The following is a 20,744-nucleotide window of genomic DNA, read 5'->3' on the forward strand; positions in this document are numbered from 1 at the left end:
CTTTTGGCAGATGGGCTAATGTCCTTACAGTGGCTGAGAGAGGGGGCCTATATTTAGTGTCCACTCTCTCCCGCTTAACAGGGGATAACAGTGGCCCTGTTCTTCTTTCCATAGCTCATCCATTGCTGCTTAAATTCACCAAGAGACCAACTGAGGCAGAGATGAAGGGAAATGAGTTAACACAGAATTATCATAATAATAATAAACACCTAGATTGAGAGCTGTAATCTCAAATGACTCAAAATAGAAGAGTCACTAGTTATGCACATCAGAATCTTTTCAAAAGCAGGCATGAAAGCAAAAGGAAAAGATAAAGAGGAGAAAACATAAGCAGAGTGTCAAGGAGAGAGACAGAAGAAAGGAAAAAGATGAAAGACAGACTTGAGTAACATTTTTTTTTCCACTGTCAGCAGGGAAAGTGACATCTGGAGGCTGAGGCTTGCGGGCATTAGAGTGATGCAGACCTGGAGCCAATCCACTCAGCAAGTTACCATGTGTCCCTGGAGACCTGGGCTCTGCTGGTAGTAAGGTTTGTAAATTCATGATACCTGCTTGCCGTTTCAGATTCACTTAAAGCTAATTAGGTTGGCACACAGTGTGATGACGGTCGTTGACGCTCATCTGTGACGTCTCACTGAGGGGAAATCCTTCACGTTCAGCTGTTACTTGCTGGCAGCAAGAGTCATGCACTTGTGTGGATGTGCGGGCACTTCAGAGCATTGACCTAATGAGGACTTTTCTCTTAATGTCAAAACCTGGACACCAAATCCAAATGCCAGAGCCATTTACCTCGGCTAAACTAAAGTTCAAGGTGGTGAAACGTCTAGTAATCATCATGCAAAGTGCTACTGCGGCTGGTAGTGTTTGTGATAAGAAAGAAAAATCTTAAAACATCTTATGTCCAATGGGCTCCTTTTGTTTTTAATTAAGAAATTGCTGCACTTGAACACAATCATCAGATGTTTATTTTCAGGTTCAAACAGGATTGCTGTTGAAAACACTGAAAAACAATGAAACAATCTCTTTACAGCAACAGAAATCCACATGGAACAGCTCAGAGCAGAACGTACAATGAACATGTGTAAATGTAAATCTCAACCACTGTATTCACCAAAGCAGGTCTCCATCAGCCAAAATTAATACACAGAAAAGCACCTTTAAATTCAGTGACACAACCTTGTCTGCTAATTCGGCTGAACACAAAGTGTACAAAAATAGAGATCGATAGAAAAATAGAAGATCTGACTTGTTTGAGAGAGAACATTCTGAGTGAAGCGCAGTGTTAAAAACTGGAAATATACTTCCATCACTCCACAATTGTTACAAAAACTCTACTTAAATCTCAGATGAAACACTTTAATGCCTTTCAAATATCCGTGCATTTTCAGTTCTACTTATCTCATTATTTCTTCACTGAGACAAATTTCAGCAGCTGTTAACTGTGTTCTCCTCTGCTGGGCCCGAGCTCTGTTACGACACCCTTGCACACACAAACCAACTTCTACTCCTTTGACAAATTTAGAGCTTATAGCTTGTAACACAATTGTTCTCTTTTTCTGTTACATGTGGTTTTCTTTTAAAGCAGATACATTATGGCAAAATGCATTGGAACTGCATACAAAATGTCTTTATGCATTTGATTTAAAAAAATCAAAAGTGTTTTAAATCTTTTACAATTTTCCAGTGTAATTTTTAGAAAACTGATTGCCCATGTTTTAAAACTTTCTGTTTAACATGTGTTTGTTACTCAAAGGTACCTTGTAGAGTTTGTTTGATTTTAGGAGCTCTAATAGAGCAAAATCTTTGGTTGTATCGTGCATGTGTATGAGAACATGCATACATGTGATGTCATGCATGAGGTCCAGGGCTGGCCATCTGGCCTGTAAGCCAATATAAGCATTTGCATTTGGGTGGACGTACCGGTCTTTCAACAACACGTCAGGAAAAATAGTCAGCGTGCCAAAATGGGTAGGAGTAAAAGGGAAGGCACTTGTGGAGAAAGCCAAAAGACCAAACGCAGATGCTAAGTTTGTCAAATTAAGGACCCGTGGGCCATAGTAGATGATTGTGGTGGCAGGTGCTGTGAGAAGAGGCCCGACAGCCGGACAGTAAATGGAATAAAAAACTTGCAATAAGGAGAAGCTAATTTAATTCAGCGTTTTATATAGCACTAGTTGACTTGGCTTTACTTCAAGGCATTTTTATATTGCAAGAATGCACAAGAACCCCGCCGATCAGACAATCCTCTGCGAGCAACTACTTGGTGACAGTGGAAAAGAAGAACTCCCTTTTAACGGGAAGAGAACTCCAGAAGAGCTAGACTCAGTTAGAGGCAGCCATCTGCTGCAAGGAGGGGAAAAGGGGAATAAAGATGAGCATAGAGAGACAACTAACAATGAGTTGGCTTCTTAGCACTACATTATAGCATGAGGCGATGATACTCTGGATTCAGTGAACCAATCAACACCGACCCGTATTGATGAACTTGGTAGACAAGATAGCTTTTTTGGAGTATTGTTGATAACATTGCAGTTAAATTATTTTGGCAATCTTTGGTCAAATTAATTTGGCTAGTATTTTCACGAATGATGGTGTAGCTTCCTAGCTAGCCAGTCATCACACCAATGTTATAGTGAAATGCATATAATTCGTAATTCTATGAAAGATGTTATGCCAACAGATAAGACTGCTGAAACAGTCATATGAGACAGTGAATCTTTAATTTTCTCCCTGTTGAGCTAAAACCATCTTTAAATGTTGATAAGTTGTCTCAGTGGAAAGTTTTGGTTATTTTTTGTTAGCCAGCATTTATCATTAACAGCGTTTTTAGGCAGTGAGCTTGCTGTTACTCTTCTTGGAGCTGACTTTTCCTTGGCTTTACAGTTTATTGTCTACTTTCTCCCTCTCTCCCTCCCACACACAGGATGTCATTTGGGATTTTTTTAGGATTCATTGCAGAAAGTCGTGCATTTTTGCAGAGCCCCCTTTATGAAGCGTGCAAGTTCCTCTCGCTTGCTCTTCATTCCCTTTTCCTCACTACAAACTTTTAGTGTTTTACGGGAGCATCACAGTTGATATACATATTCAGGGGAATGCAAAGATGGGTAGAGGGTGACCTGATTGTGGTGGGCCAGTTTAAGTGAAAGTGCTGGACCTGACCTATTTCTCACAGTTACGCCCTGATGAGATTGCTGCAGCTGATTTCATGCCATGAACTCACTTCAGCTTTTTAGACCTTAGGGAAATAGTGTAAACAAAGAAAGAAACTCCACAGGGTGCCTTTAAGTAAGCTTGAGTGGTACATCTGAAAAATCTGTTCTTTTAATTTGCATTTCAGTTTGCATCTGGCAAAGTGTACAAAAACACAGGAAAATGTGTTTTAATAAGACCGTATTTTGAAATGCACAATGGGCATACATTTCTTTCTGTCACATTTCACCCCGCACATGAAATAGGTTGCTATACACTCCTTCACCTTAGTTTGCAACCCATCTCTCATTTTAAAATAACCATGCATTATATTTTTATAAGTATTTTTTAGACACTCTTGCCACCCACCTCCTACAGATGATGAGATTATGTTGGTACTTCCTCTTTGGTAATCAGGATGTGTACTTATCCAGCAGCACTGCTGATAAGAGCATAATCTTGAACCAAACACTGTTAAAAACATCAGGTGGTCCGATACCTCCCTCAGTGTTAGAGACCTTAGTCAGCATTGGTAAATTTTCTGACCATCAGTACATTCATAATCATTTTGAAAATGTCATGAGACAATTCAATACTACTCTAAGATAAAGAATCACAAAAAAAACAACTCTTCCCTTTAGGCTTTATCTAGGCACTTAAAAATGTATTCCTGTACAGAAATAAAGCATGCATTGTTTTGTTGTTGGGTTTTTTTTGTTGTTTGTTTTTTTGTTGTTTTTTTTTTTTGTTGTTGTTGTCAGAGTTCAGAAAGAAAAACATGAGTAACAAAGCAGATCTTTGGGTTGTAAACAGTACTCACTTCCTTTTTTTGCAATTGTCTTTGAAAAAAAAGTTCCAGTCACCCACAAACTCAGTGCAGACGGTAAATATGTGAATGAAACCATCTTCTGCATCCTTTGCTGCTCTTTGCTCTTTGTGGCCATTTGTGATCTCATGTTTTGGTTTGCAATGTGAAGAAGATGTGCTTATTACACATGTCAAAACCCACAGCACACCAGAACACTATCCTGTCCAGGCTATTTATGACTCAGAGCCTCAGCGACGGTTTGATCTACCAAACCCTCGAACTGGCAGGCCAGCCCCACTCACTGGCATTTCTCCCTGTGTGCTCACCTCCTGCTGTGGCATCCTAACCCGGGGGGGGGAAAACATTTCTTTCTCTTGCTGCTTTGGTCCTGATTCCTTGTCTTCATTTTCTTTCCTTTCCTTGATTCTCTTCTTCCTTGCCCAATCTCATCTCTTGCTTTCCTTTTGTCCTTTCCACAAACTTCCGTTCTCAAGGAGGAGATTAAAAAAAATCATCACTCCTCCCTTTTATGAGTGGGTGGGAGTCCCAGCAGTTACACAGTGGTGCATGGACATACAAAAGGTTTAGTTACAGGGCAACCAAGTGGCGTACATGGGGTGCTGCAAAGAAGCAAGGTACTGCTGAGGAGGAGAGGGTGGGCATGAGTAGACAGGCTGAACCTGTGCTACGTAATAGTTGCTGAAGTTGCCATCAGAGACATACGGAGCCGGCTGGTAGAAGCAGGTGACATTGGCAGCATTGGGTATGGCATTCTGCTGGACCAGAACCCGAAGGGCCAGCGACGAGATGAGGCTGAGTGTCTGACGCCTCTCGTGGCCCATCAGGCACACAGTGCTCTCTTGCACCACATTGTACAGCGTGGCAAGGTAGTCATACTTCCTGTCCTCCAGGTCTACAAAGTGGTTCTGCAGATAGGACTCCAGCTTTCTCCTCTGCTCACTCACATCAGGAAAGTCTATGAAGAATCGCGAGCACATGTAGCGCTGCAGCAGTTTCATCTCGGCGTCGGAAGCTGCACGGAAACCCCGAACCAGCAGGTGGCAGTACTTCAGCAAGCCCCCGCCGCGTATCTCCTCGGGGCTCCTCGTGCAGATGAGGCGCTTGCGCAGGTGATCGAGGGCGGTGGGGAAGTCACCATAGACACTTTCCCCAAGGATGGTGGGGTGGAAAGTTGCAGCCATTGGGTGCTCCGAGCACTCGTAAAAGAGGAGGAGCGAGTCCAGGCGGATCTGGAAAGAGTCCACGCTGAACTCAAACTGCCGGCGAAGAGAGTCCACAAACTTGAGCTCCACGTTCTTGCCACGGTTGTTGGACAGTGAGATGAGACTCCAGCGATCTGAGTCGTTACACACCTTCACCATCTTCTGCACATAAGCCTCCTACGAACAGACAAACAGACACAAAGTAAAACATGAAAAGTTTCTACACAATAGGAATCATGATCTTCAAGTAAATGTCATATTTTGCAGGCTTTAACCAGCACACTGAAATCATCAATGAAAACTTAAAGACACTGTTGGAACAAAGAGAGTGGACAACAAGGGTTTTATACCCACTTTATATCCACACTGGAATTCTATATGCCCCCTACCTTTTTTATTTGTGTGTCATTAAGGGCTTACAAAAAGCACTGCATTATAAGATGAGTAACTAATTGTATATATCAGCTCAAAATCATTCAAAAACTCGAGGCCCTCCTTCAAACCCTCTCACACAGTCTCACAATCTCTCAACCCCTCCTCCTCCCCCACGTCCTTTTCACAGCTGTGGTAAAGTGAAGTTCTTGCAAAAGTTTACCAAACACTTCTTCTTTCTCTGACCGTGACCTGCTCACCAGATGAACGACTGCATTCTGGGTCAGCAATGGAGATATAATATGTTTTGACAATGTTTAAAACCAGACTTAGTTTGAGCAACAACTCCACATTAATGTGCACCAGATAAAAATCTCTGTCTGGCCTTTTACTCATCATGTTTTGCTGATCACATCTGTTGGTGGGCCATTAGTAGCCTGGGTAGTCCTTGGTATCCAGGTAACTGAGGGCCAACTGATTAATGTGGATCTGACTCCAATTGGATTAGACAGAATCCTCTTTGAACTGGAAACCAACCTTTTTACTATTTGTAGGCTTATATCTCTATGCTGCACTGACATATTCAGACTTATTAGAATTGGGTGCATTATAAAATCTACAATGTATGCAATGACTGAGAAATTTGAACTAATTCTTCTTCATGTATAATTCAGGAATTGAGTAATTTTGAAGCTCTGCATTATATGCGCCAGTGCTTCACAGTTCTCATAAGAATCATAATTTGCTCCGTTTGTGAGTCACAATTCTTCATACACTACCTTTAAGGTCACTGGTGTGATCTTTTCTTTATTCACCCCCTCGGGCAAGAAGTCTAGAAGTGAGTCCAGCACTATATCTTTCACTATCTGAAACGCCATCTCCCCTTTCAGCTCGGCGCAAAATATTAAGTCCAGATCTTTCCATCCCAGACCGCTGTCCTCATGCAGGACGTAGCTGGCTGCTGATCCGTTTAACCGCACCTCCCGAACATGTATCCGCTTCTCCTCCATGCGGCTTCGGACCACCTTGACGATATCTCGTGGCTTCACCTCCAGGGTCGGGAAGCTCCATCGCCCGTGAATGGGGATGGAGCCCGTGAGGATGGTGTCCAGCCGCTGCACTTGTTCCCAGTTGAGCACGCTGAGGTTGATGCTCTCCCCGTGCGAGTAGCTGTCAGCTGCAGCGCACTCAGCGCTCTCGATCATGTTGACAGGAGGTAGAGGAGGATGTAAACGGCAAAACTTTCCACTAACTCCGTCCGGAGCTGCGGCATTAGCCGGAGGCAGCGTTCTGTGGAAATGACCCTTAGGAGCTGAACTCTGTCACAACAACAAGACGGTGAACGACAAAACGTCTTTACGCATGACGAAGAGAACAGGTCGGGCGGCGTTGCCCTACTTCTTACATAAAGTCTGCTTCTCCAGACAAATTCAGTTCATGATCTTGTCAAGCTTTCGCTGGAAGACTACGCGCTCCGATCCGTCTCCGTGTCTAACCTCTGGACAGCGGGTGTCAGCTGTGTCGGTTCTTTCTTTCCGTTTCAGCTTTTCGCGACGTCCCAGTAGCGCTCTGACGCATCCATCTCAACCGAAAAATCCACTGGAGAAGTTTTACTTCTGTCTTCTTTGACTCGCTTTTTGTTTTTTTTGTTACGCACAGCTTATTGCGTATCCATGTTGAGCAAATTTACGCACCGTTTTTTTTTTTTTTTTTTGCAATGCGCGTTTCCGATCCCCACCTACTTTTCAAAAGCAGTGAGCGACTGCAGTTTGTCTTTTACATTTTGGCCGTTTTGGAGCTCGCTGATACTGCGCGATGCACGGAGGTCCCACTCCACGGCTGCTGGAGAGGTTGTGAACAGATCGTTTCCAGTCCGAGAAGCGATGGGGCGGCTCGGTTTGATTGACAGCCCACACCAACTAACACCACCCCCTCCACCCCCTCCGCTTCCCATGGTTAATTTCAGTGGCTTCAAGCTTGAATGCTGAGGCGTGTCTTTAGAAGAATAAAAACTTTTAAATTAAAGTTCTAGCCTTCAGAATCGAGGATTCGTATCCACAAACAGTCACTTTTACTCAAAATCCCATCATTCCGGAGATGCAGCCAACCTACACTTGTCTTCCTGCAGAGGGGAAGCCTGGTCTCACTGGTCCAGTATCAGCTCCCCCCTGTTCAGTTTGACAGAAACCTATGCACGTTATCAAAATCGGGTACTTTGAATTCTTTCCAACCTTCCAAACAGATAAATTTGTGTAAATTACACAAATATAAAACACTACAATTTTACTACTACTACGTGAGGTTTCATATGCACCCTCTCTAGAGATGTTTGTTTTTTCTTCACTAGTTATGACGCAGCTCATCTTATCTCCAAAGTCACACATCGTGAAACCACATTTAATGCGCAATTTTAACAACAGTTTCTGTTTTATTTGTTCTCTTAACACCAACATGAATGTTTAATTTGAGCATTTCTCATATGTGCGATGAAAGCTGTCGGTCATGTTCTTGACTGCGGTCCAGCTTGGGTATGGGCCACCGTCTCCCGGGTTAGTTGTCATAAAGAATCTGTCAGTGCGGAGCTGGGCGCGCATATCTGCGTCACTGCAGACGAGCCCATAAACCAGCTTATCGCAGATTACCCTCTATGTGCAGTGTCACACACGTTAACACCAACACACAGGAAGATGCGCTGTTAGCAAGTGCACTTTCACACATGAGGGTGAAAGTATTGTTATCCAAGAATTGTTTTTGTGCATGCGCAAAAAGCTAAAACACCGAAAAGAAGGAGAAAAGTGATGATAACCGTGAGCCAAGTTTTGAGTAGGACTGAAGCAAAGATCTAATAACACCTGTCAGAAAAAGGGAGGGATGTAAATATGAAAACGCTACATTTTACAGAAAAAACATAAGATATTTGTATCTGTTTAATATCTGTTTGGTATTTTAAAGTCCGACATATGACTCCAGTGAATAATCCATGTCAGTTTACAATCTGATAGGCAGCATTGAGATCAAGTTTACTTTAACTATTCGCCTCAGTATCAGTGTCACTCGTTGATGCAGTGAAGCATATGGCAGCTGCTTTCACTTCTTTGTATTCTTGATGCATTAACAGCAGCTACTTAACATTTAAATAATACGGGAAGAATCACATTTATGTGCAAATGCAAAACTTTTAGCATTAGTGCTGCTGCTGCATTACAGGAAGTACTGTGCCATTATTTCCACACTGCAAATACAGTATGTAGCTCTGTAGGTTGACACACAACAACAGCAGGTCAGTCACACTCGTCACTTTCCCCATTCACCAATTAGCTCAGTTTAAGCCTTACTGCTTACTGTGAAGCAACTACTTACCTGACCTTTGACCTGCCAAGTGGATGACACCGGATTGGTTTCCGATGTCTAACCACTATCCAGGATTTCAGACAGACCGCATGCCTGGCTGCTAAACTTATCTTCATATATGGAAACAAATTTGTGCACACAAGAGTATCTTGAGGTGCGCACTAAATTGTAACCTATCTGTTTATGTGTGAATTATTATTGCACAGGGCCCTCTTTCTATTCAGGAACATGACAGTAAATGAATCAGAGAGTTTTTTTTATTAAAAAATTCAGATGCAGACACATGAAGAAATCTTGGCATCCTGCGTTCTGATCACACTTAAAATATCTTTCCATATCTTCTGCATATTCTTTTGAAATGTTTCCATGTTTTCCTATTAACCCACTATGTCTTCAGTCTCTCTATCCTTTCCTGCTCTTTGCTCATCCTCTTTCCCTTTCCTGTTTTTACCATTACTACAAAGGAAGTTCATTAAGAGATTACAGTGAAGTAGTTAGGTGAATGTCCATCCACTCGCTTCTTCCCACTCTTAACACCTTCTATTATTTTCATATATAGCATGCTGGATCATTTTAGTATCTCAAAGATTTTCCATTAAAAAAAAGAAAAAAAAAAAATCCACATTTAACCCACATGTATTAGCAGCGTGCAGGCCTGCTGACCACCTCCAGATGTAAGACTTTGAGACATTGTCCTGGTGAAGGTCACATTGACAGGAAAATTAGCCTGGCACAATTATGATGGCAGTTCTGTGAGTAGCTGCAGACATAGCAGCAGGGTGTAGTAAAATAAGTAAAATAAGCGTATTAATGTTGTTAAAAGACCTCCAACCATCCGGGATATTTGCTATTTTGGTTTTCTGGGTGTTGGAGAATCTCCTAAAATACCACAGGCTGCATGAAACTGCTAGGCTAAATGAAAGTATTCAAACCTATATGCATTTATATTGCACCGTGTGAAAATGGCAAAAGTAACCGAAATACATTCGCAAGATTCAACACCGTCCCCAGGCAGCCAGGCATAAAAACTTTAGGCTAACAGGATAATAAGGTAACAGGATAACAGGCATAAAGTCTACTGTCTACACGGGCAGCTAAGTCAAATGTAGGGATTTGTACGGCTATCTAAATTGTCTCTGTGGTGAGCAAATGGAGCTACAGGAAGCCTGCAGGGCAACAGCATTTATCAAATAAACTAATTACGCAATTACAAGCTAAACTTTGTCACACGGTACTTAACTGACTGTTTAACACTACTGAACATTGTTTATGCTTCTATTCATTGAATGGGAGTTAGGGGGAAGAGTTTGTGATGTGCGACAAGAGTGTTTGCATTTGTTCTTGAATTGTTATTTTTGTCACCATCAGTTCTGGTGACTTCAGTGTGTTTTTTCTTTCTTTTCTTTCTGGTACGTTTGCACAAAGAACTAAATATCCAAAGAGATTAAATAATACAAGTTTTTATGATGAGGATTATTTCCTGGAGTATTTATTTATTCTTTTGCCAGGATCAACACTACATTAAAACCTCAGTGTTGGCGCTGCTTATTGGGAGGTGCTTTAGGGTCATTTGTAATTACATCAAACTCATTTTAGCTTATGGGCCACATGCAGCCCAGTTGGATCCCAAATGTTTCAGACCAGTAAAACAATTGCATTATATATATATATATATATATATATATATATATATATATATATATATATATATATATATATAAATCTTTCAAGTGTTAAGCAGTACGATCTAAAATTATTTACCAGAGCTAAGGCTTCTTTAAAAAGCTGAAGTCAAAAGTAAGACACCTGCATCCCACACTTTAAACAATTTACCAGATATCAAAGGCATGAAACCTCACCGACAAGTCATATTTGTTGTCTTTATAATTCAAGCGACCTGTCAAGAGATAGAAATACATTTAAATTGCCAGGCACGTTAACAGTAGAAAAGAATTTTATTTAAAAACCAAAGTATTTAATAACAGCAATTTAATTTAAGTGGTTCATCCGAAAAGAACCACTTAAACTAAAATATAAAAAAAAGCTTCCTTTGCCTTCCTAAAGCGCAAAAGAATCTTGTGTCTCAGTGTTTTATTCAATTTTCTATGATATTTTTTGTCTGTCATGTCACATCAGGGCCTGCTGAAATATTTTGCATATGAGTTCCTGTTGTTTTGCCCACAATAACTGTTACAATTTTTAACAAACACTTCATTTTAGCACTGGCGGTGATGCAATCATGCAATTGCAGGCCACCCTGTTTCTGCTACTTAGCATGCAACGCTCGGTCTTTAGCCCGTTGCCCGATCACGTACATATAGCACCGTAGATGTATAGCGGGTATCTGCTAATGTCGACAAAGACAAACCTCAGCAGTATTTCCAATCAGTTTTAACCTTGACCTTCTGAAGTGACCTCTGTTGGCCTCAATCAACCCTAAAGAATATGCTCAGTAGTGTAAGCCCCCTGCTAAACTCTTCCACAGCCACTAATGAGATTCATTGCACTGCTGGAGTGTAAGTCATGCAGCGCAGCGCTCGGAGAAGGTCCTCCACATGGTACTGTGCTAACGACAAGTTTAAGAATTTGTTGAAAAGAAGCCCCACCAGTAAAACCACAATGAACCCTTTCCCTCCTTTTATGCATTTCATACGATTATAGATTAAGAGATTTCATGATTAAAAGTTTCCATTTTTGAATTTAACTTGTAGACGATGTGTTCTCTTATCAGTAAAAAAGACACACACACAAAAAGCCGACCACAATCGACTGTGTCACAGTGTCACAGACGTGCATTGCTCAAGAAAGAAAAAGATGTAAAATTGTGTTTAAAAAAACTTCAAAGTCATTCAATGACCATAAGTATATTTTTACATATATGATTAATTGACCACATATTAGACTTTTTTTTGTACAAGGCTCCTGCTTTGCTTTTGGAAAAATGAAAAGAATAATGTCTGTGAGCTGAACTCAGGTGAATGTTTTAATGCAGCCCCCCAAAAATCACAGAATAGCCCACCACCCCGCAGTTTTTCAGACTGCTTTCTTGACTTGTCATAACAAGGGCCAAAAGACTGCTCTGATAAAATAAACAGGAAGTGAGTCGCCCAATCTGTGACTCAGCTTCCTGTATGATACCGTGGTTGGAGATGTTAATACCACAGCAAATTTCTCTGATGGTTTCTGTCATGTGTAAACAGTTGTACCGCTTGCACACACACATTCATAAACATAAAATTGTGTACATTAGAAGCCAAAGACTAAAATTAATTGGAAGTAGTGACAACATGCAAACATGTTACAGTTTACACCTCGTGAGGCCAGCCTTCCTAAAACAACTTTAACGGGTAGTCTAAAAAAAAAACAAACCCAAAACAAAACTTGGTTTATTAGTTCCAGTTAATGATCATCAGTTCAACTTTAGTTAGAAACCGCCCTAAACCGGTGGTTTCCACAGTGCACAGTGCAGTAGTACACTAAAGTGAACTAATGATTTTTATCGTGTACACTTTATTCAGTCTCTAAATGTGTTGAATATTCCCAGGTTAATGTGTTTAATCATAGGGCCACACAGTAAATTCTACCGTCTGGAATTATAGAAGCTATATAGAAAGAAATGTGAGACATAAAGGTTTTTAAACTCCTCTGTAGATTGATTACATGGCCTCACATGCAAATGGAAAATTATAAGAGAACATTACTTTGTATTAAAATGCTGATCATTCTCACACTGAAGTGTCAGCAGCAACCAAACTGGACATAAAGTGGACTAATCAGAAGCAGTACACATATAGGAAACTCACTCTTTGTCTGATAAATTTGCTTTGATCTCCTTCTCGCATTGTTCTTCTACTTTCATGAGGAAACTGGAAAACCCCTGACAAGTCCCAGCAAAGGTCATGCTTACGCAGCATGAAGGTACCACAGCGCCATCTGCTGGATCATCACAAACAGCCCGGGCTGAGCTGATCTGAGACTCAATGAGCAACTCTATTCACCCCCCCGTAGGTGGCGGTCTTTTCTACAAGTTAAAGGTCAGCGTATGTGTGTCAGTTTCTCAGTTTCCCACATAGCCGCACACACAGAGACACATTGCACAGCTGTGCTCGGTAAACAGTGTCATTCAAGAGCCAAGATAGATCATTTGATCCCTTAATGCGGTGTATGATGATTCTGTTATTAAAAGCTGATTGAGTGAAATGCACTAATTAAATGCACGCAGCTATGACACAATCAAGCGCATTAGTCATCCATCTTTTGAAGCACGTCTCTTCTTCTCTCTGTTCATCATTTGCATCATATGTGCAGACTGACTTGTTCTGTTTAAGATAGTGCTGATGCTGGAGATACTGTGGGTATCTGCCGTGGGAAATCTGCGTGAGCACCGCTGGTGTTGCATTTGATTCTAATATTGTTCCTAACCAATTAAACTTTGATACACGAGACCTGTGTCAGCGTTATTTGGTAGCTTTGTCTGCTGCTTCTCTGTGGGTCGGATGACTCAGACGACTAGTTGCACGTGCAGCAGAGACGAATGCTTGGGATCAACCCCGTTTTGGCTCCGCAGCGTGATTCATGGGGACAAACTGTGCAAAAGTAGGAGGAAAGAAATTCCCTTGAGATATCTGTGAGGGCACATTTCCCAGATGATAATTAAGGCTTTTGATCAGCAGCATCTTTAAGTCAGGATTTCTTGCGTGTGCATGTGAAAATTGAGTGAAAAATGATATTTCCATTGAGCTTCACTTTGAAGCATCTGTAACCGGTTAGCTGCCACTACGAGTGAAAACCCCTTTTTCTCCAGTATCAGTGACAGGGAATGTTGAAATCTCATACAGAGGGGAAATCGAAAAAAAAGAGGACAACAAATGCACATGTGCAGTCACACCCTGCTGCTGATAGCAGTCAGTCTGCTTTATAGGCTCAACATTGACGATGTAAAGTCAAAGTTAGGTTGAGGCTTATTGGTTGAGGGCTCCAGAGGAACAAAGAGGTTCTTAGTGGGAAGATCTCAGTGCAGCTGCAGGTGATGTGGCAGTAATTTTGTGCCTCGGTCAGTCATTTGGCACTTTGCTCTGTCATGAAAGGTTTAGGGTGGAGATCCACTCCTCTGCTCTTCTGAGTAGGTCTTGACTGAGCAGTGATTTATTTAGGGTGAGGTGTACTTTTCTCACACCCACGGAGCAGAGCATTGGTGGGAGATGGGAGGGAGCAGGTCAGTGAATGGAAGATAAAAAGAGAAAAATGCACTCTGGTGTGTAATTGAGGTCTTGGATGAAGACATATATGAGTGAAATACAGAGCAGGAGATGGGAAAAAAAGCGTGTAGTTGGACGTCTTGGAAGGGTGGGGAAGAGGAGGTTGGAAAGCATAAACAAAACATTATGAGCAGAGGTGGATAAATGATAAAGAGAACCGGAGCCCCTGCAGACCACATGACTGCCTCACATTCAGCATCCAGGGTGATGTCACACAACACAGCTCTTTTCATTTACCTTACATGGGAGTGCTTTCCATCCTTACTAATACTGGGCTGTTTCTCATGTCTGTGCTTTGAGCTTTTCTCTACCTTTTTCCTCTTCCTTGTGAGCCAACTTTTATCTTCTGCCTACACTCCCTTCCTTTCTTTGTGTCCTTCAGAGAGGTATTTATTGTATCAGTAAAAATTCTGATTAAAAGAACATCCAAAACACCCGAGGGACCTCATCCAGGTTTAACAAGCCATATAACACACATGTGGCATGATGCCTCAGTTTGTACCTCACAGGTGTTAGCACAAGATTTTATTAAGAAACGAAGTGTTTTTCACAGCAAGTAAAATTGATACATATGTTTCAGAATCCTTTAATGCCCTGTTTTATTCATTTGAAACTGTAAATACACACACACACACACACACACACACACACACACACACACACACACACACACACACACACACACACATATATATATATATATATATATATATGGTGAGTGGAGGTGTATAAGTTCTTTTAAGGAAAACAATATCTTGATGGTAATGAGGTCAAAGTGATTAACAAAGTATTGATCACAGGGCCAGATGGAGCTTTTTGCAGTTTGTCTTAATCAGTCTATTTGATAAAGTGAGCAACAACCCCTTGGCTCTTGTCTTTGGATTCAGAAACATTGTTGAAAACCTTCCCACGAACATCCAGTGTTGTTTTCTGAAAATCTGACACTAAATGTAACAGTGATAAAGGATGTCTGTGGTTCATGTCCCAATTTCAAAGCAGCTGTGTGTTTATGTGACAGCATGTTTGTAATCTTTAATACACTGAAAAAATGACCAGAATTCAACATTTCATTGATCAACCGCATTTCACAATCAACTCTTTCAACTATTTCTTTCTTTGCTGTTGAAAAATGTGCATTCCTGGAATCAGATAACAAAAAGTATTCTTTGCTTTTGCCTCAATAATTGTTACAGTCTGTTTGTAATCAGAGCCTTTCCTGTTTAGGGCAGAGAGGAATAATTCAGGAAGCCGTCTTGGAGATGGAAGAGGGCAGGTGGAACTCTCTGGATATCAGACAAGAGACTGGGAGTGAAAATGTTGCACTGGAGACCGGCTGAGAAGGCTGAGATTGTTTGGGGGCTGGACTGGTGGTCAGCAACAGAAACAACCATCTTCTGAAAGCTTGGCGTCTCGCCACCAATGAAGAAACTTATCAGGAGGCTGAAGGGGCAAACAGTGACAAAGTAGTAGACAGGATCCATTTTGAGGCTTGGTAAAAGTTGGCCAACCTGAAAGGCAAGAAGATGGCCAGGAGCAGCCTACTCTAGATGCAGGTGCTTGGGGAACAGGCTCAAGCAACACGCGACCCCCTAATCAAGGCAACATGTGACTTTCTGTCTTATATTATGGCTGTTAGGGACAGACCTTGACTGACTCTGGCTGCTTAGGACTGCTTGAAACCTTCCAAATCAGTTTCAGGCTTCAGCAGCAGGGAAGTCACTGAAGGCTCTAGACACCCAGGCAGGGACTGTGGAGAACCCACTCCCCTTTTAGGGTCCATACACTTGGAATTCTTGGGCTGGGACTGTGCAGAACCCACTGAAGGCTTTGGACATTCAAGGTAGGACTGTGCAGGAGCCACTCCCACTGAAGGGTTTAGGTACTTGGACTCTTGAGCCTCGGACAGTGCAAGGCACACGCAGGACCCTCTGACACAGGACATATGGGACCTTCTGGCTCAGGTTCCATCTGAGGTTGCACAGAACCCACCAAAGGCTCTGGACACTCATATTGTTGCTGTACAGGACCCACTCTCATTGGAGGGTCTCTACACTTGGAATTCTCAGGGTGTGGCTTACTGAAGGCTCTGAATACTCAGACTCATTGGGCTGGGGCTGCACATGGCACACAGGCTCAGCTGGCTGAGGCCACACGGATCCATGTGCATTTTTGGACAGCAATCTAAGAACTTGCAGCTAGAAGTAAAACAAGGATATTCTTTTACCAACAGGATAGCCTAAAGAGAACGGAGGTCAAAAAGAAAACCAAAGTGTTGATCACAAATAGAAGTTTTGTGCAATTTGTCTTAATCTATCGATTAATAAATTGAGCAACAACCTTCCCACTACTATCCAGTATTGACAAACCGCCAGTGCCATTAATAAAGTTGTTGTTTTCTGAAAATCGGACACTAAACAGTGATAAAAGATGTCAGTGGTTCATGTCTTAATCTCAAAGCAGCTGCATGTTCATTTGATAGTATCATTGTTATTTCTAACGCAGTCAAAACATTTCCAAAATTTAACATTTCACCAATCATTTGCACTTCATGATCATCTCTTTCAGCTATTTCTTTCTTTGCTGTTGAGAACGTGCATTCCTGCACTCAGATAACAACAAGTATTCTTTGCTGTTCCGTCAATAATTGTTGCAGTGTGTTTATAATCAGAACCTTCCCTGTTTAGAGCAGAGTGATAAGAAATGTGTCTTTAATCAAAAGTAATCAGCTGATGATGCTGGCGTGTGCGCATTGAGCCGAGTTGGACCCATACCTTCACCAGCAGCTGATATAACATCAATCCACTTCTATTTTAAGGATCCTGTGCTGAGAATTAGATAATTAGCTCATCCCAGCTTTGTCAAGATACAAAATTATTAAAGTGACATAAAGTGCATTCACTTAAGGAAAGACAGGTCACTCTGAAATACACCAGTATTTCACAATTAAATCACTCAAACTTTCCTGCCAGCTGGCTGCTGCTGTTTTTGTGAAACTCGATCATGGGAATGTGTCAAAGGCTAGTAGATAAAAAGTTAGATTAGAATCAGCAGCTGCACATTATTTCACTTTAATATTGTTCTTACTAAAAAGCTTGCGATATCTACAGTTCAAGTATGGATGTCAATGAATGCAGAAATACGCATTATTATTGATTGGCTTGATTTTTTCCCACCTACAGCAATGAATTCACTCTCGTTTCTCTGTCCAGTTTATTAAAAATAATGCAGTTTTCAGTCCACACGAAAGAAAGCAGTTAAACTGTGCATTTTAATTGCAGGAATTATTATTATTATGTTTTGTGTGTGTGTGTTTTGGCTGTTGAAAGTTTAGGATTGGAACCAGAAGACATAATATGAAATATAAAACGTGTGATGTTTTGCTTCCAAAAAGCAAAAAAAAACAACAACCAAAACCCCCCCCAAACAAAACAAAAAAACACAAAAATGCAAATTCAATTCAAATCTGAAAGGTAAGAACACACACAAAGGTCACATATTACTTACATATAGTTACACAAGTACGATATCTTCCTGTGGCCTCCTCAGGCTGCAGGGGTTTGGAGGTGAGAGCATTACTGAGAGAATCATACACTGAAGCGACTGAGCACAGGACATACAGAGGTCATGTAAGGACAGAGAAATTGCGAATAAAAATCAAATGATGAGTGAAAATCTCTGGGTTTAGAGCCAGTTGTTTGTGTGTTGGCTACTTGGATACAATAACTATATTTTCCATACAGATGGATCCAGACAGACGCAAAAATGATAAAGACCGAAGAGATAAACATACAGCTGGGAGGTGGATGATTTAACTGTGTGTCATTATCTATTTGGTGTGAAGTCTCAGCTTCGCCAAGCTGTCTCCCACTGTCTCACATGGCTGAGTGAAGTTTTCTGTCTCAACCCGAAACAGTGAATCTGGCTTTTTTGTTTTGTTTTCTTTTTTTTTAAGAAGTGGAAAGCTCTGAAAGCTTATAGCATTGTATGACAGCAATGCTAAGCCCCAAGACTGGGGGAAATGCCAGACACACTGAGTTAAAGTCAGATTGATAGAATCTAGCCCCATTAAAAGCAGACCTACCAGCAGTGAACCTCCTGTCTCAGTTCAATCACCACCATGGATTCCACATGCACTGGCTGCATGCTGGTAAACACAACTCATATTCACCATTAGGTTTGCCAATTCCTCCCCCAGTTTAAAGGAGTGCCTTATTAATAGAGTTACAAAAGAGACATGTGGCATGGTTTAAACCTTTAAATCTCAACTGCACTGTTTCCACAGACGTTCAAATTAGTTAGCCTCTGTTTTTTGTTGCAGCTGAAACAGAAGCAACATGGAAAGGTCATTCGCTCCACTTCCTAGTCCTAAAGCTCCATCAGTCAGATGCTGTTGTGTCTGCGGTGAGATTACAGTGGAGAATAATTGTCCTTACTTTACACTGATAGCTAAATGATATGAGGTAGCATTACTTTTCAAGGTGCTAAATCTTCATTATCTTACTTACAACCTGTTATTTACCACCACGCCCTGAAGGCAAATGCAGTTTAACAAAGCGTGCCTTCTGCACAGTAAAAATCAAAGAGCAATACTGGTCTAGAATTAAGTAAACTTTAACCACCATTTTTCCAAATCGACATTTTTTTTCTTATGGAATACAATTATTGCATCTGCTATCAATATAATACGCTGATTCTTTTTTCCAAGATGTGAGGAGTTGCAATTAGTGACAAAGGCTTAATTAATCAGCTTTTTCAGCTGTTAGGTAACACTTGCAGACTCACTATTTCCACAGAATAGAGAGAGAGAGAGAGAGAGAGAGAGAGAGAGAGAGAGAGAGAGAGAGAGAGAGAGACAGAGATATGTGTCCAAAAGCATGCAAGCACTGAATATTACACCCACATGTGAGTTTTAAAGTAGTCGTTCGCTCAAAAATGAGCAAGAAAATCGGTGAGGTTGCCTGCTGAATTTGGGTGAGAGGGCCTGGCTCATACAGAGCATTCCAGTCTATCCCAGTGGTGCTGGGCAGGACCGAAGGTCAGTCTGCACACTAGGCTCAGAAACTAACTTCTTCATGGACATCAGTTTGTGTAGACTGGCCTTTAGCAAGTGCGCATTAAGATTAACAAATCATAAAGTTACAAAGTACAAACCATAAGGAAGTGCCTCCAGGAAAAAGAAAATCCATTAAAGCATCTGGACAGGTGTTTCTGTTTGGCTGTATTGTGTATATGTAAATGGTTCAATGTGTTGGCACTGGAGGTTTTCTGCTACGTAAACAGTGTTTTTGGGGACGGGATCTTATGATTAAATGATTTTCAGCAATTTTTCTTTACATGAGATATTTTGTTTATTATCTATCTATCTATCTATCTATTGATAATCTTATATATGAAAATTTTGTGAGTTTTTGAGGCTTCAGTATCATCTGCAGGATTTTTCCCTCCTGAAAAACCTAAATAAAGTGCAAAATGCATTTGTAAGTAATTAAAAAAATGCCAGATGTAGCAAATAAACGTATATAAAAGTCATATATGGGAGCAAACTTGTCAATATGGTGATGTTTATTGGTGGTTTAATAAACTCTTCATTTTCAAAGATTCTTATTTGTCAAAAGCTTTGTAGTAATTATTTCAGGGTTTAAGGGCTTAAATTTGTAAGATAAGAAACTTTAAGTTTTTAAACACTATTTTGTTTTTTTAATCAAACTTTCACTAGCATTGCTATGGATACAGGTTTTATGTCTTGGTGACCATCCATCCAGCCATTTTTTTCCCACGCGTCTAATTCAGGATCTAAGTGGATTCTATCCCAGCATTCAGAAGGAGCGAGGCGGGGTCTGTCGCAGGACCAACACCGAGGGATAGACAGTCATTCACACCTTTGCATTTATGCATACAGTCATTTTAGAAATGCATGTCTTTGGACTGTGGGAAGAAGGCTGAGTACTTAGAGCAGGGGTGGGCAATCTCAGTCCACGAGGGCCGGTGTCCCTGCAGATTTTAGATGTGTCCTCGAACCAACACAGCTGATTTAAATGGCTAAATTAGCTCCTCAACATGTCCTGAAGTTCTCCAGAGGCCTGGTAACGAACTAATCATGTGATTCAGGTGTGTTGACCCAAGGTGAGATCTAAAACCTGCAGGGACACTGGCCCTTGTGTACTGAGATTGCCCACCCCTGACTTAGAGAGAACCCACAGAGGCCTAAGGAGAGCATGAAGATTTTTTAGTAACAACATGAGCAATTTGCAACTCTGAGACAAAGGGGAGTACATGGGTACTGTTTAGCTTAACAGAGCAAGAGGCCAAAAAGCCTGAGAGAGCATTTCATGCAAGCATAAAGAAGTCATCCTTAAACCTGGTTTGCAGCAAGTACTCACTATCTTGCCATGCATCACTTTGCAGCTTTTTAGTTTTAATTTCTTTCGTGTCCTATTGGTAAACACATGGTGCTCAGATTTCTAATGCACATTGCTGAGTGACAGAATAAAGAAAAAGAGCAAAGAAAAAACCCAGTGACAGTTACTGTGGAAGACAGAATAA

General features: G+C 41.2%; 1 protein-coding gene across 1 annotated transcript; it reads right to left on the minus strand.

Moving 5' to 3' along the window:
* Positions 1–942: 942 nt before the first annotated feature.
* Positions 943–7,484, minus strand: LOC134642869 (terminal nucleotidyltransferase 5A-like). Its single transcript, XM_063494909.1, has 2 exons — positions 6,372–7,484; positions 943–5,397 (listed from the first exon to the last, which is right to left on the minus strand). Exons 1-2 carry the CDS (start codon positions 6,795–6,797, stop codon positions 4,582–4,584), a joined length of 1,242 nt encoding a protein of 413 aa, XP_063350979.1. The 5' UTR covers positions 6,798–7,484; the 3' UTR covers positions 943–4,581.
* Positions 7,485–20,744: the final 13,260 nt, after the last annotated feature.

Source organism: Pelmatolapia mariae, linkage group LG15, assembly GCF_036321145.2.
Source record: "Pelmatolapia mariae isolate MD_Pm_ZW linkage group LG15, Pm_UMD_F_2, whole genome shotgun sequence".
NCBI classification, from domain to species: Eukaryota; Metazoa; Chordata; class Actinopteri; order Cichliformes; family Cichlidae; genus Pelmatolapia; species Pelmatolapia mariae.